The sequence below is a fragment of the Coptis chinensis genome, chromosome 8, assembly GCF_015680905.1.
Source record: "Coptis chinensis isolate HL-2020 chromosome 8, ASM1568090v1, whole genome shotgun sequence".
In the NCBI taxonomy this organism is placed as follows: Eukaryota; Viridiplantae; Streptophyta; class Magnoliopsida; order Ranunculales; family Ranunculaceae; genus Coptis; species Coptis chinensis.
Genome location: NC_141463.1, coordinates 21,372,407 through 21,387,540, shown reverse-complemented (window position 1 = coordinate 21,387,540; position 15,134 = coordinate 21,372,407). Strand labels below are relative to the sequence as shown.

Sequence of the window (15,134 nt, the reverse complement as noted above, 5' to 3'; positions counted from 1 at the left end):
CAAGATAAACTCTCTCCCTCCTTTCTAGTTACAATGATCAAATAATCAGGTAGCCGTCCTACATAACAATAAAGAACCACAACTACAAATTTTCGCAAAAGAGATTTAACCATTAATTAATCATATGGACTATATGATCAATACACATATCATAATCTCATCAAAAATAAAATAAAATACACATGTCATAATTAAGAAAGCCGTTTTGGCGGGAAAAACTGTGAAAAATGCCAGGAAACTATTAAATCTCTCTCACACACAAATATAGAGAAAACCCATAATAGGGCTGTCTAAAAAAGAGACACAACCATGCAAGAATGATGTATGGATTGCGTGTTCTGCCTAACCAAAATTTCTGCATTAATTTCAAACCACCAATTTTTGCAAACACCTATTTGATTGGCTCATTTCTTTTCTAGAAATCTTGATGTGAGAAGAAACTATTAAGCTTTTATTTTACCCTTCTTTTAAAGACGAACTGGGCTCCGAATAAGGTTCCAGCATGGAATCTATAACCTGTTTTCCTTTTTCAATCTCCATACTCATGAACATTTACTAGTTTTACGAGAATTTGTTTTCTCGTAAGCTAGACAGGTATTTTTTTATAATGGGTTGTGCGGGATCGAAGGAAGCTAAGGAAGAACGATGTAAACATTGTAACACACCTTATTCTTATAGTAACCGTGGCTCCTCATCGCCTGTTCATCGCCATTCTCACCGCAGTGAAACTCAAAGTCAGCGTTTAAGCGATAGCCACACTGTTGTGTCTCCCTCGTCGGCTACCTCAGGGACTAGTAGAAGCTTCAAGAATTATTTTCGAGAAGGAAGGAAGAAAAGTAAAGAGAAAAAAAAAAGCAGCAATGGGGACAGAAGTAATAAAACTTCGCCAGAGAAGAACCAAAGAAAGACAAAAACACCAACTAGGACACCTACTGATTCAGGTGAAGCCGAACCCATTAATACATGGGAAATGAAGGAAGGCCTTGAGGATATTAGCCCTCTCCACCACCGTGCAAATCCCAGTATTGACAACTCTGAATTCTCTTTCCATGTTGTACCTGAGCCAATCCCTGTTAATAAGTTTACAGCAACTATACAAGAAGATGAAACCGATCCAACAAAGCCAATGTGGCTTCAAACGGTGGCGAATGATCATTCTAATCCAAATTCAAGATCAATTCTATATGACTTTGACCCAGAAGTTATTTCCACATTCAGAAAAGCCCTTGAGGAGCTCTCACCGAAGAATGCACTCCTTTTGCGATCTCCTGGAAGTGCTAGATTTCCCTCTCCTGGTCATAACAGGTTGTTCTCGAAGGAAAGTATCGATAGCAAGGAGTTCAACAATGAGATTGCAATCCCTAAATCCATACCAAGTGCCAAGAACAAGAACAAGGTGGTCCTTTACTTTACGAGTCTTCGAGGAGTCAGGAAGACATATAAGGATTGCTGCAATGCGAGGGCGATACTGAAGGGGCTTGGAGTTAGAGTTGACGAAAGGGATGTTTCTATGCATTATGCATACAGGGAAGAGCTGAGGCTATTATTGGGAACAGAAGGACTTCTAGGCAGACTTCCAAGGGTGTTTGTGAAGGAAAAGTACATTGGTACTGCCGATGATGTACGACGGATGCACGAAGATGGCAAGCTCGAAAAGCTAATCAAAGGTTGTGAGATGGTCGAGGAAGGTGGTACTGGGGTATGTCAGATGTGTGGTGATGTTAGATTTATACCTTGTGAGATGTGCTCTGGGAGCTGTAAGATCTATATTGAAGGCAACCATGAAGAAGAGGTCCAGGGGGAGAGTGAGGAGAATGAATTTGGAGGATTTCAAAGATGTCCTTACTGCAACGAGAACGGGATCGTGAAATGCACTTCTTGTTGTTCTTAGTGTAATGCTCTAAAAGCATACGAGGCATGGTTTCTCCATAGGATTGGTTGATCTATACCTTTACCTAGAATAAAGTATGAGGTCAAATTCCTGAGGAAGTTTGTCAGAATATATTAGGTGTATTGCTAGTTTTGTTCTTGTTCGACAACTCCCCTTCTATCCCAAGAACACAACCCTGCATTCTTCATTCAAAAAATGTTGTACAAGAGGTGCTTGGGTTCGGGAGTATAAGATTTCATGTCTACAAAGTGCAAAAGAAAACTTCATATCTAAAATTTGTAAGCTCAATTTTATGAGTTCACCTAGTAAATGTCCTTTCTAGACCACAATGTACTGGTTCAATATGTTGCATCATCTTGAACTGAATGGGTTACATAATCCTCCTCTTCTGTTGTAGATTAATTATCACTCAAAGCGACACCGTACGCGGTCATATCAAGTGAAACTTGAGAATGCTGAGCTCTTTTTGCTGTCTTATTCGATGAGGTTGTAGGTGCCACTCTAACTCAACACTAGTTTTGGTGCCATTGTTTGGAGAGCACACATCTATACCAAGTTTTGAACCTTCGTAAGAAGTCTGCAATAATCATAGAGTGGAAGTTGTTTGCAACACCTCACGTAGGTGATTTCTATCCTACTGTACTTGTCCTCCAAACTATTTGGGAAGTCATTTGGTTGGTCAAAAAGGGAAAAAGTGCCCAAACCACCCAAGCTACTGTAATAGGCACATCATTGACAGCAACTTGCCAAAAAGAGTACCCCAAGGGTTCCAGGGTTTTCATTAAGTATGATCTAAGGATGTCAAGGACGTCGTATCTAAACTTTTTCCACGTTTTCTGCCCCTTGGAAGCGGTCGCGAGGGTTAGAAATCACTTGAAAAAAACAAACTATAGGGGGCAAAGAAAAAGTTGCTCAGCTCACGGTGCAGAAATCCTGTTTCTCCGAAGTTTTAGGCCTCAGTGTGGGGTTTTATCTCAAGTTTACTTTGTCTTTTAGGAACAAAAGTAAGTTAAATCAGTTATGTCCACGTGTTGGTTCGTGAGGGATAAATGTATAGGTGGTTGACCAAAGTAGCTGCGTAAACTTCATTGACATCAATGCCCACTACCAAACTTTACGAGGCACAACAGTATTAGTATGATGTAATTGCTTTCGGTCGCACCATAAAACAGTGGGTTGTTTAACAAAATCTTCTCTAAGAATACTTAATTAAAATCAAGTGAGTTATCAGAGTTAATAACGAGATACAGGTATAGGAAGGACGAAATAGACTGAGGAACGACCAACAACAGAATAGCATTCCACCTGATAGCTATTAGCCTGGTAGCTAAAGATCTGCATTGATGTATACAACAGGCTGATTTTTTCTATTTTATTTTTTTTATCAATGAGGTATAATTTACACGTTATATACTCTACAAGGGAAAAATTGGAGAAAAATGAATGAATTTGAATATCATGTGCCTGATATAAGAAACATTCCTCTGGTTGTGAACTGGGGGGCCTGCCGTCGATGCTGCCAGGTAATTAAACCTACATAGTTGAATGGAGCATTACCTTGTCAAGGAGAGAGTTCAGCCAAAATGGAACCCAGATGACTGGTATGAATTGCTTGAAAGCTTTGGGAGCTTTAAAATTGCAACGACACCTCCTCCAAGGGCAAAAATGGATGCTAAAACAAAGGCCGGTACATTACCTCCACCAAAGAGAGCATCCCATGGACCTGCCCCAAGGGATACAATCATCTGCACATGAATCAGTCAACCAAAGGTGAGTTTCTGAAACCAAGCACCAGAGAATATATCAACTGAAAAAATTATATCCATCACTCTCAGAGAGAAAAAGAGTAACGATGCTAGATTATATTTTGGTTTTGCATATGAAAACCACGTCTCAAAGTTTCATTTATTAGTTTGAGACGTTGCATATGAAAACCACGTCTCAAACAACTGTTAGTAATTATCAACTGTACATGAAGGTCTTAAAGTGAAAGGAACTACCAAATAGACATCGAAACAAACCTGAGGGATGACAATCGCAAGATTTAAAACTCCAGTAGCCAATCCTACAGAACAATAGATAAGGATCAGATACATTACTTGACATAAGCTGCAAGGATTAAATAACAAATGTTGTAAATAAATGAACAACAGAGATCTGAAAGAAACCTTGGCCGCCTCCTGAATCAGCAGTTAACTCTGCTGTCACAGAAAAGGGAACACTGTACGTAATCTGCATAAATACAGGTACGGAATGAAGTCAACAAACAAACTACACAAACGATTTGAAGGAACAAATTGATCAAGAAAATCTTGAACTCACTGAAAGAGGGAAGCCAAGAAGTGCAAATACAACTAATGACGCAATCTTGACTGCCTTGTATCCACTAATAGCATGCTGAATTCCTTCAGAATATTCCCTAATTGAACACAAACTAATGACGGCAATGGCTGCCATGCATGCAAAAACTGTAAAATTGCTCAGTGCCCATACTAGCCTCGCACCCATCCGTTGACACATTGGCTCAATAAGAAAAGAGCAAGCTCCAAGAACAACCTAATAACCAGGGAAGAAGAAAAAGAAAAAGAACAAAGATCAAAACAAAACCAAAATAAAAGAGGTTTGTTAAATTCAAATCCATATTGGAAGGCATCAGAAAAGTAAAATGTTTCCAAGGTTTTACTGCTCTAAATTCTCTTTTATCTTTTCCTCTTTCAAATATTGATATTAATATCAAACAAGGACAAGTATCTTGGAAATGAAAATAGATAATTAAAATTTTTTCTCGAGTTCTTACTGAATTCAATAGCAAACCAAATGCACCTTCTCTGACACCTTGGTTATATGCTTTAGCCTCAGTGGTACTCCCATTCGGGTCCCCATGGTAAACTTCCCGTCCCATCCAGTCCGTATCAAAAAGAAAAAATGGGAACCATGATAACTGCATTTATAATGCATAATAATTCAGTACACTAGAGATGATGAATCTAAAAAGTGACTGTTGTGTACCCCCAAACAATAATGAGAGGACTATTAAAGAAAAAATGTCAGAAACCAAAGTCAAAGTGAGCAGCTAGTTAAGTGCACACCCAAGTAAGAGCCATGACAAGAAGCACTGAATGCATTGCAGGCGGCAAATGCCGCATGCTTGTTAACAGATTAACCAAGACTGCGCCGGGACTATTACTGAACTTTTCAATTTCATTTTCTTTGACTTGTGAATCCTGATTTTGATTTGCACCAGCAACGACAGCACTAACTGTGGATGTATGATCATCAAGTGAAAAACTGGAAGGTGAACTGGAAAGACCAAAGCCAGATTCCCGAGTATCATCAAGTAAGGGAGCAGAATCTGATGAACGATGCACTGGCTTTGCTAGAGGAACCTCTTTAGCAAAATACAATGTCACAAGAGTGCATAATGCGAGGAAAACCTGTATAAAAGAGGGGGTTAAGATGATATGATCTCACATAAAATACATAACATGCTCCAAGCTAGTCACAAAAATATATAATTAAATAAAACTATGCATTAAGTAGCAAACAGAAGCAACAAGCCTACCGCGGTTGTTTTATAATGCCCAATGGAAACTAAGAGCTTCAGTAAAAAGGTATATATGACTCAATAAACTTTTGAGTTATTGGAGTTCTTTTTTTTCTGTTTGACCGGTAAAATAGGTATGTATTATATACATATATAAACAGAGGCTACAAAGCAGTACGAAGAGATGTCCTAACATAAAAATACAACAAGAGCAACAGACAGAAAACTAAAACAGAAACAACTACATCTCACTAATCATAGCCTAACAAAGATTCCCATCTGAACACAAAGTACCAAAAGGAGTGTCACACCATTCCTCCCATATCTTTGACCAAAGGAAGAAAAAATCTTTTATCAAAATAATCACCTCCTCCACTGAATGGCGATGTATCCTCAAAATGCCACCAATTCCGTTCCAACCAAAGGCCCCACATGATCGCGAAAGGAGTAATATTCCATATTTACATCCTCTGGAAGAATGGTCCCTCAAGACCCAAGACTCTAATACATTCTTCACAGAGCAGGGAACAACCCAACCCAAACGTGATTGTCGAAGACAATGACACCACACCTCTCAAGGTAAGGACAATGGATGAGGGTATGACTAACCGACTCACCATCAGACAAGCACAAGGGACAAAAAATTACAATGATTATCTTCTTTTGATGAGGTTGTCTACAGTTAGATAATTATTTTGTGCAGCAGACATGAAAAAAGTGAAAAAAGTCACTTGATAGGGGATCTTCAACTTCCAAATAAAAGTGCGAGAGTAAGGACAATGGATGAGGGTATGACTAACCGACTCACCATCAGACAAGCACAAGGGGCAAAAAATTACAATGATTTTCTTTCTTTCGATAAGGTTGTCTATAGTCAAGATTTTTTGTTGTGCGGCACACCACATGAAAAAGTCACTTGATAGGGGATCTTCGACTTCCAAATAAAAGTGCTACAGAAATTAGTTAAGGGAGTAAAGCACGCTGAGAAGGAGGGAGACAGGAGCAAAGAACGAATTACAATGATTTTCTTTCTTTCAATAAGGTTGTCTATGGTCAAGATTTTATGTTGTGCGGCACACCACATGAAAAAGTCACTTGATAGGGGATCTTTGACTTCCAAATAAAAGTGCTACAGAAATTAGTTAAGGGAGTAAAGCACGCTGAGAAGGAGGGAGACGGAGCAAAGAACGAAATAGAATGATTTAGAGCTGAATTTTCCATCCTTGCCAATATTCCAAAGCAGAAAATTAGTTTAAGGGAGTTGGTTAGGAATTGTTTGGACTCCAAAGCCAGAGGCATAATATTTTTAGTTTCTACACCAAAACCATAATTTGACACATGTTAACCCATTTTCGAAAGCAATTGACAAAAATACCCTCTTTTAATTATTTGCACCTACTAAACAACTATATTTCCTCTCCTATAATCTCTAAAAAATTCATAAATTTTCAAATGCATTTGAAAGTAAACATTTAGTATTGCACTTTAACTCAACATTTTAAAATTTATTAAGTTATTTTGATCTCAATGTTTTACAATGTATTTTAAAATGTTAGAATTCAATTATAACCAACCACCTACTTTGCATTTTAAATTACATATGGTGTATCACAAATTAAACTTGTCGACACTAGACCCTAAGCCTAAACCCTAAACCTCTACACACTAAACCCTAAATCCCTGTAAACTAAACCCTAAGAATAAACTTTAAACTAGACCCTAAGCCTGAACCCTAAAAACCTCTAGACACTAAACCCTAATAAGTGCGTAAACCCTAAACCTCAAGACACCGAATCCTAAACCCCTATAAACTAGACCCTAAGCCTAAACTCTAAATCTCTAGACACTAAACCCTAAATCAACTCATTGCATTTCATAGTAGTTGGTCGAGACTACTAAATAATAAAATGCATTAGTATTTTAAAATAAGTTTACTACGTTGGTGGTTTATATTTGTGCATATGCATTTAAAAATGTAAAATAGGTGGTTATAATTGAATTATATTGTTTTTAGTGAAAATATTTAATTTATTAGTTATATAAGGGTAAAAAAGAGAATAAAATAGTTACAAATCTCAATAACTAAATTGTCCACTTCCAAAAAATGTGGGCAGTTATAAATAACACCTTTGAATCTTGTTTTTTTCCTTGTACAAGTAGTTTTCACTATATAAAAAAGGTTAGTAGTAGTAAATCTATAAAATAATATTCCTCAATCTTTTAAGTGTAAATTTTTCTAAACGAGACTCCCTAACCCAATTTCTTGTATTCCAAAGTCGGCAATCTCTGTTTGGTCTCACAACAAGGATATTCTCCAACCTCCCCAAAAGGATATCAAGACTCACAATATCCCCATCTGCCATAGCATTGGGATGCCAAAGTCCCAACCAAGATGAACCCACCATCAAGCCGCATGAAATCACTAATGGGATGATTCTTGAAGACTGAACTGGCATAGAGTCTCAGGAATTTTAAAAACAAAGGTTTGTGCACCAACTACTTATCCTCCTAGAATATTTGATCTTAGTACCATCCCCTAGCTTAAACCTAATCTCACTCTGAAAATCCACAAAAACCTTTGAATCCCTTTCCACTCTCCACACCCATAAGGAATAGTGGCCAACCCATTATCTCATCTCGAACCACCATAACCATTTTCCCATCACCGCCCAAACTGAATTGATGCATCCTTCTCAAACCCAAACCCCCGTCTCTCTTAGGCAAACACACTATCTCCCATGTAACTAGATGGCATCAACGATTCTCCTCTAAGTCATCCCATAAGAAGTTCCTCTCAATCCTCTCAATCTTCTTGGCCACACTCATGGACATAAGAAGAATAAACATGTAATAAACGGGTAAGTATGAGTTCTTTTAAAATAATTTTTTTGGGTTATTTGTTATTCATGAGTTATTCAAAGTGCCTTTCAAACCTCATACGTTGCCGAAGTATGTGTCAACAAAATATAGGTTCTTGCATGAGAAAATAGAGAAGCAATGTGTATATCAACAAAATATGAGATTCTCACCACTGCAACTAAAAAGGCTCCTTTAAGGTTTCCACAGGCTTCACAACAAGCTTTAGTTCTCAAAAAAGGAAACCAACTGCACAGAAATGAGAAGTCAGAACTAACAGAATAAAGTTTGACATTAGCCACCATAGGATGTAAATGGATTCATAAGTAAATGAAGCCCATGTAACATTTGAAGAGGCTTCTACAATGCATACCTAAACACCCCTTTCATCAGGTAACCAAATATTCTCTCGGTGTCAAACATAAAAAATGTCAGCAATAATAACATCAGGAAATCGAGCTTAGGACATGGGACACTGTTCAGGCTTATCAATTTATGGAAAAGAAGAGGGTCATAATGAAAATCTAAACAATAAAATAAAATAATGGGTTTCGACCACAAAGTTGCCACGTGTTATAGGCTTATAGACCCAACCAAACTAAATTTTAATTACTAAGATAGAGAATAGAAGAGTAACTTTAACATATTTTAGCAATAAATAAATTATACATACAAGTGGACATACGGTAAACAAATTTGAGGTAGTAGTAATGTAGTATAAGCTTTATAGTAAGTTATAACTATTTCAAAGCAACACGACTCATCTATACCTGAAAGCCTTCAAAAAAGCATCAACTTGGACTCGAGTGTTCAAATGGAGCCAGAAAATCAATCTATGGAAACTATTTCAGCGTCTCAACAGCAGGTTATTGATGAAGTCCTATTAGTGCAATCAAGAATGGCGGGTGCCAGAAAAGAGGATCAAAGCGAATTCACTCTGGTGTTGAGCAAAAAGAAAGTAAAGCTTGCCAAGAGAGTTAGTGGGTGGAAACAGGCTAATGTTTCTCCACCAAATAGGTTTAGTTACAACCTAATTAGGTTTAGTAACTACCATGGGACTACAAAGATCGTCTAGATTGACGCTAGAACCTTACGGTGTATGAAGGGAGTCACAAATGCGAGACCCCTTATTTGCATATTTATAGCTTTGATTAGTTTGGTACCAAGGCGGTAGTGCATACACGATGATGCAATTACCCCTTGTTTAACTTGAGTTTTGATTAGTATTGTATGTATTTCTTTGCACAGAAATATGTTAACAGTATGTCGTAATGTTGTAAATATCCCCCCCCCCTTTTTTTAATACAAAAGTTAGCTAACCAAGAAAAAAATAATAATAACAATAAGTTACATTACGTGTGGCGATGTCCGACACAGATACGGAGTGCCTGACATGGTGACCTATATGAAGTAAAACACGGAGGACACAACTAATTAAAAAGAAAACTATTAATTTTCTTTCATTGCACAATTAATTCTTGGGCTCAAAGACCTTACAAAGCGCATCATTACATATAAATAACTATGAAAGTGGGCATATTATGGAGTTGCAACTATGTTAATAAATTAGTTTCGTATTATTTTAGGGTAGAGAAGAAGAAGAAAACCTAATTTCAAATCGCAAGCACAACAAGTTCGTGTGTCTGTGTGTCCGGCACGGATTTTTTTATAGATATAAAGTGTCCATGTTACTTGAGTTTTATAGAAACTTCAGCTCACCTGAGCCATTTTCCACTAGCGCCAGAAGAAAAGCCTAAAATATTTCCGACAGCCATCCATGAGCAGAATATTGCATTTGCTGAATTTCGTTGATGAGGACCTAAGAAAAATGAATAAACAGTATGAGAAGAAAGGAAAGAAAATTTCGGTAGCCTGTGTAGCTTCTACTGGCAGCTTAAAAATTTTCTGCACATATATGAGAACTGACCCACCCAAGAGATTGATATCATGCACTAAACATTTCTAAAGTGATGTGAATGAAAACGATATATCACCTGCCAGATCAGCTAGAAGAGCACGAGCTGGGCCCTACAAACAAATGTAAATTGCCTCAGGTGTAATACACAATGTCATAGAACCGTATTCTGATTATAGGAATTTCGGTGATGAAAGAAGAAGAAGAGATGCTAAGAATTACTTGCACGGTGTTGTTAGCAAGATCCAGCATCCAAAATCCAATGACAAAAATTATGGCAGCCCTTGTTCGAGTGCCTCTATAAGTACTGTGTTTGGAATAGATTTGTCAAAATCAAATCATGGATTTTGTAGTAGATTCAAAATAATGTAGAATAAAAGTGGATCACCTGCAATTCTCCTTCGAATCCCCTAAAAAATACCCAATGTCTGCAGAAAACCCGATTATGATCACCTAAAATTACAAAAAAAAAACATAAGAAAGTCACAATACAGATTAGAACACATCATAAAAGTTATCTGACATTAAATACACCAAATATTCAAATCTTACAGAAACAGAGATCATGAGAGCTCCAACAAAAATAAATGGCCGCCTTCTTCCATATTTTGAATAGCACTTATCACTCCATATACCAACGCAAGGTTGAACCTGAAAAAATTTAATAAACACATGTTAGCTTTATAAAAAGATTTCAAGCCAGTCAAAGAATTGAAGTTGTAATAATATGACTGAAGTAAAAAGTTCAAGATACAAATGAAGTTATATTCAGATCACGCTTCCCCACCATTTTTTTAAAGGTCGCTTCTGCAATATTTAATTAAAGAAAGAGCGAGCTATTTGATGCAATCACAAATGCTAAACGAAAACTCAACAAATGTTCTTATGTAACAATGTCTCAATCTATGCAGTCAAAGGCTCGCCTACACCTACCGAGGCTCTAGAATCATCCCTATGGCCCCGTGCTTAAGGCCTCCTAGGCTCGCACCTAAAGGCACCAAGTCCCTAGGCTTACCTCCAGCGCCTAGTTTGCGCCCGAGCTTTTAATTGCATAAGTTTCAATTCAATTCAACTCTCCTTTGGCCAAATGCATAAATGTTTATTATAGCATACAATTTAAAAAATTACAAACTAATTGAAATAAGAAAATTGAGTAACAACTAAAATTCATAATTAATGATATCCTCAAATTCCCCTAGCCTAAAATCCTAAACAACGTTCGAATAATATTGTTCTAATTCTGAAAATCAATAAAATATAACAAAAAAAGTTGAGGCAAAATTAAATATTATAATCCCTAAATCACATTGTTCTCCCCCACACAAAGAACTCAGCTCCAACAAGTTAAAAGATTTTTTTATTTACATTTAGTGTGACAATGAGGTGGCAAATTAACATTATTCCTACACACAATCTCATGAGATGGCATCTAAATATACAATTGATCGTGAAGTTTCACGACACATTGACCCTGAAAAATGCGAGTCTGATCTCATGCACGATATAGAGCTCAGACATTGTAGTAGCAAAAGCCACGGGAACCTAGACTAGTTACATGTCACAGAATAATCATTAAGGTTATACCCCCTCAAACTGTTTATGTCAGCTCCTCTAAATATCCAGCTCAAAATGAATGCACTGCTTTCGTACGGTTATGTACGTTCATAGTCAACTTGACCTAAACTGACAATGTTGGAAAAAATTTGTCCACCAAATCAAACAAATACCCAAATCAAGTAGCAACCAAGCAACTTCACAATCTTTTGACATTCTTGAATAGGAAAAAACGTTCTCAGTTGTGCCAATCCATTAAAGACACCTCCTGTAAGTTCTAGACTATCAATCTTAGGCTTCAATTCACGCTCATCAAAATCAAACTTAACCCCCTGGCATGTGCGGAGAACCACAATGTGTCGTCAAGGTTTCCACTCAGGCTCTAATTGTTCTCACCAGCTCTTCACTATTATCAACGCGAGTATCAAGGGCAAGAAAACTTCACCATTTTTTTTATCTTATGTTTTCTTGTAATTTTTATTGTTAGTATTATTTTGGTTGGACTATTGAGACTAGTTGGTACGTGTAGAAGTCATGGGATATAAGTTATATAGGATTATGGGGTATACAAGGACTGTATCTATAGCCTTAGTCCACAGAGGGCTTGCAGTGTTTTGAAACTCATAACTCCAATTGCAATTAGTGATTAACGACAACCTCCAATAACATAGATCAATATTTTTCTCAGTACATAAAGTAGATTATAATGACCTACCACAAGACCTGTAATTGGGCCACAGAGCCAAATGAATGATGAAAAAGCATGTTGAATTCCAAGTGTCTGCGTGAAAGGGCAACTGTTAACAACGAAGATTGAGTCCATATGAATGAAGTAACAAACAAAGTAGAAAAAAAGTAAAACCTGAATGTAGGGTGTTAAAAGAGAAAGCTGTAAAGCCCAACCAAATTGAACACCAGCAGCAACCATACAACATAGAACCAATCCTTTCATACTAATTGCTTCCCTCTTTTCATCACTCGGAGAAGAATCACAAGTCTTTTTTTTTAGTTCACTCTCATCATCATTTAAATCTAAACCAACTAATTCAACTTCAGATTCTATCAAATTCTTATACGGTAAACGGATCGATACCGAATCCATTTTCCCCGCCATTAATTAATAATAATAATAACAAATCTGAATTATATTATTCATTCGTTTATTGGGATCTGTGTTTACGAGAGATCTAATTTGTTCTTCGAGATTCGTGTGCCGTTGATGGGTCAAAAGAATTGGGCGGGTGTTAATGAGAAACAAGTGAAGAAGACCGAGTCTATGTAATAACTTTGATGACGTAGCATGGAAGTTTCAATTCTACACCGTCCCTTTTTTTACAAGTTAATTAAGGCCCGTGTGTTGTTCATCTTTGATCGAAATTTTGTTTGGCCACACTCGTCATTTCGTCAATTTTGATTTTTCAATATATAGAATGTTCAACCTTCAACTAATTAAAGACTAATTGTCGGACGTTTAGGAAAAGATTCACACTCAAACACTCAAGTAACATTTACAAAAAGTTATTGATTAAGGCATTAACCTTCATATGGGCATGCCGCATGCATTCAGATTTATCTCAAATTGTTACAATAAAGATGTTGTTAATTACCATGTTATTTTCATTTTTAAAGAATACATTAGTTATGTAGAAAGAAAAACTAATACATGAGTACGGTCAATATGCCCAAGAGTACCAAAGCAAACGCCACAAAAACTATGAAATGATGTTACTAACATTAAGTTATTACTTAACCCCACCCCCTTCCTCTCAAATTAGTATAAATTCAAAGCAAAGTAAAAAAATAGTAATTAAGATGTTTTCAAAGATTGTATTTGTCGCAGCATCTTTGGCGATTTTCATGGTCGCTCCTACAACAGCCCAAATACAGTTACCCCTTTTCTTTGAGGGATTGCCATTTCCACCGCTTCCATGATAAGATATCCAACAATGTTTGTCATCTTTTCAAAGCGTAAATGGGTGTTTAGAGGAAGTTTTTACCTCTTTCTTTAATGGTCAAGTTGGTCGATTTGCTCCCGCTTGTTGCAATGTTATCACGGATATTACTGCCAGTTGTTGGCCAAAATTATTCCCCTTTATTACCACTTTCTTTCCACTTTTGCTCACACGCTCCTGTAGAAAGGCCCCAAAAGCTGCACCTTCCATTGTAGCAACCCAGATACCCTTACTCCCTTTAGTTGGCACATATCCATTGCCATTTCCACCGCTTCCAAACCAAGATATCCAACAATGTCTACTGTCTTTTCAAAGCGTAAATGGATGTTTAGTAGAAATTTTTGCCTATTCCATCAGTGGTTGAGTTGACCAACTTGGTGTTGTTTGTTGCAAAGCCATCACAGAAATTAAAACCAATTGTTGGCCAAAAGTATTTCCTTTAATTAACCCTTCATTTCCACCTTTGCTCATGAACAATTGTGATAAAGTTCTAGGAGTTGCACCTTCCTCTGCACTTATACCCAAAGGTGCAACTACTAAAATAAGTGAATCAGATAAATCAAATATTGAGACATTAACTGTTGCATCTGCACCAAGTGATACATACTCAATCTTAGACTAGTCAATCCTCTTAATGTTATCTCTACCAAGTGGCATTCAGACGACGAATGTCTACTTTTTGTTAGTTAGAAATCAATAGTTAGAGTGAGGTTATTATGTTTTTAAGAGTCTTAGTATTTGTTGCTTGCTCAAGGAGTTTCATGTTTATCATCTCTATCGTGTATGGTTCTCTTGAATTTCTTTTCCAGATATATTTTTGTTAATTTACAAGTCTTACACTTTATTATTATTATTATTATCAAATATTGACTCAACAATTAGAAGAACAATGATAACTCTATGATTCTTTATGTTTCGAGTTTAGAGCATACGTTGGAATCTCTCCATCCTAGGTATGTCTTTCTCATCTCCATATACGGTTATTTGAATACGTGAAAATGAAACTAGAACGAACCGTTAAGATAGCTAGTGAGATATCGCAAAACATTATCTACATTAAGATGAACTTTGTGCAGCTTCGTTGAGATCTAATAATTTACCCAGTGAAACAATAACATATTTCAAATGAGAATAAATTGTGACTAAGTCTTCCAATCCGAATCATTTCCCATCGAATTCAGGTGCTCGATCTATGTGTCGTTAAAGGGGAAATTAAAGCTGCAAACCCCAACCAAATTGAACACCAACAACAACCATATAACTCTAAACCATTGCCTTCATAATAACTGGAATTAGTTCCGTCTTTTCATTACTCGGAGAACAAACATTGTGATCATGAATTCCATTGGAAATCTTTCTAAGTTCGATTCTATGTTCATAATTATCTAAACCTAATCCAACTATTTCAACTTGAGATTCTCT

The 15,134-nt window shown here is 36.8% G+C and overlaps 2 protein-coding genes across 2 annotated transcripts; one reads left to right on the top strand and one right to left on the bottom strand.

Moving 5' to 3' along the window:
* Positions 1-432: 432 nt before the first annotated feature.
* Positions 433-1,985, top strand: LOC147480481 (uncharacterized protein At3g28850-like). The gene has a single exon (XM_086576168.1). It carries the CDS (start codon positions 608-610, stop codon positions 1,889-1,891), a length of 1,284 nt encoding a protein of 427 aa, XP_086432294.1. The 5' UTR covers positions 433-607; the 3' UTR covers positions 1,892-1,985.
* A 1,082-nt stretch (positions 1,986-3,067) lies between these two features.
* On the bottom strand, positions 3,068-13,096 carry SUT2 (sucrose transporter 2). Its single transcript, XM_086576167.1, has 14 exons — positions 12,623-13,096; positions 12,476-12,541; positions 10,759-10,857; positions 10,595-10,659; positions 10,429-10,513; positions 10,286-10,319; positions 10,011-10,110; positions 8,465-8,540; positions 4,981-5,325; positions 4,689-4,832; positions 4,214-4,447; positions 4,060-4,123; positions 3,913-3,956; positions 3,068-3,636 (listed from the first exon to the last, which is right to left on the bottom strand). The coding sequence occupies exons 1-14, from the start codon at positions 12,872-12,874 to the stop codon at positions 3,466-3,468; spliced, it is 1,779 nt and encodes a 592-aa protein (XP_086432293.1). The 5' UTR covers positions 12,875-13,096; the 3' UTR covers positions 3,068-3,465.
* Positions 13,097-15,134: the final 2,038 nt, after the last annotated feature.

Coding starts and splice junctions, on each gene's coding strand:
- LOC147480481 (XM_086576168.1), top strand. CDS start 608: ATGGGTTGTGCGGGATCGAAGGAAGCTAAGGAAGAACGATGTAAACAT.
- SUT2 (XM_086576167.1), bottom strand. CDS start 12,874: ATGGCGGGGAAAATGGATTCGGTATCGATCCGTTTACCGTATAAGAAT. Junction 10,514..10,594: donor GATTCGAAGGAGAATTGCAG/GTGATCCACTTT, acceptor TTCCAAACACAG/TACTTATAGAGGCACTCGAA. Junction 5,326..8,464: donor GAGCCTTTTTAGTTGCAGTG/GTGAGAATCTCA, acceptor TCTTTTATACAG/GTTTTCCTCGCATTATGCAC.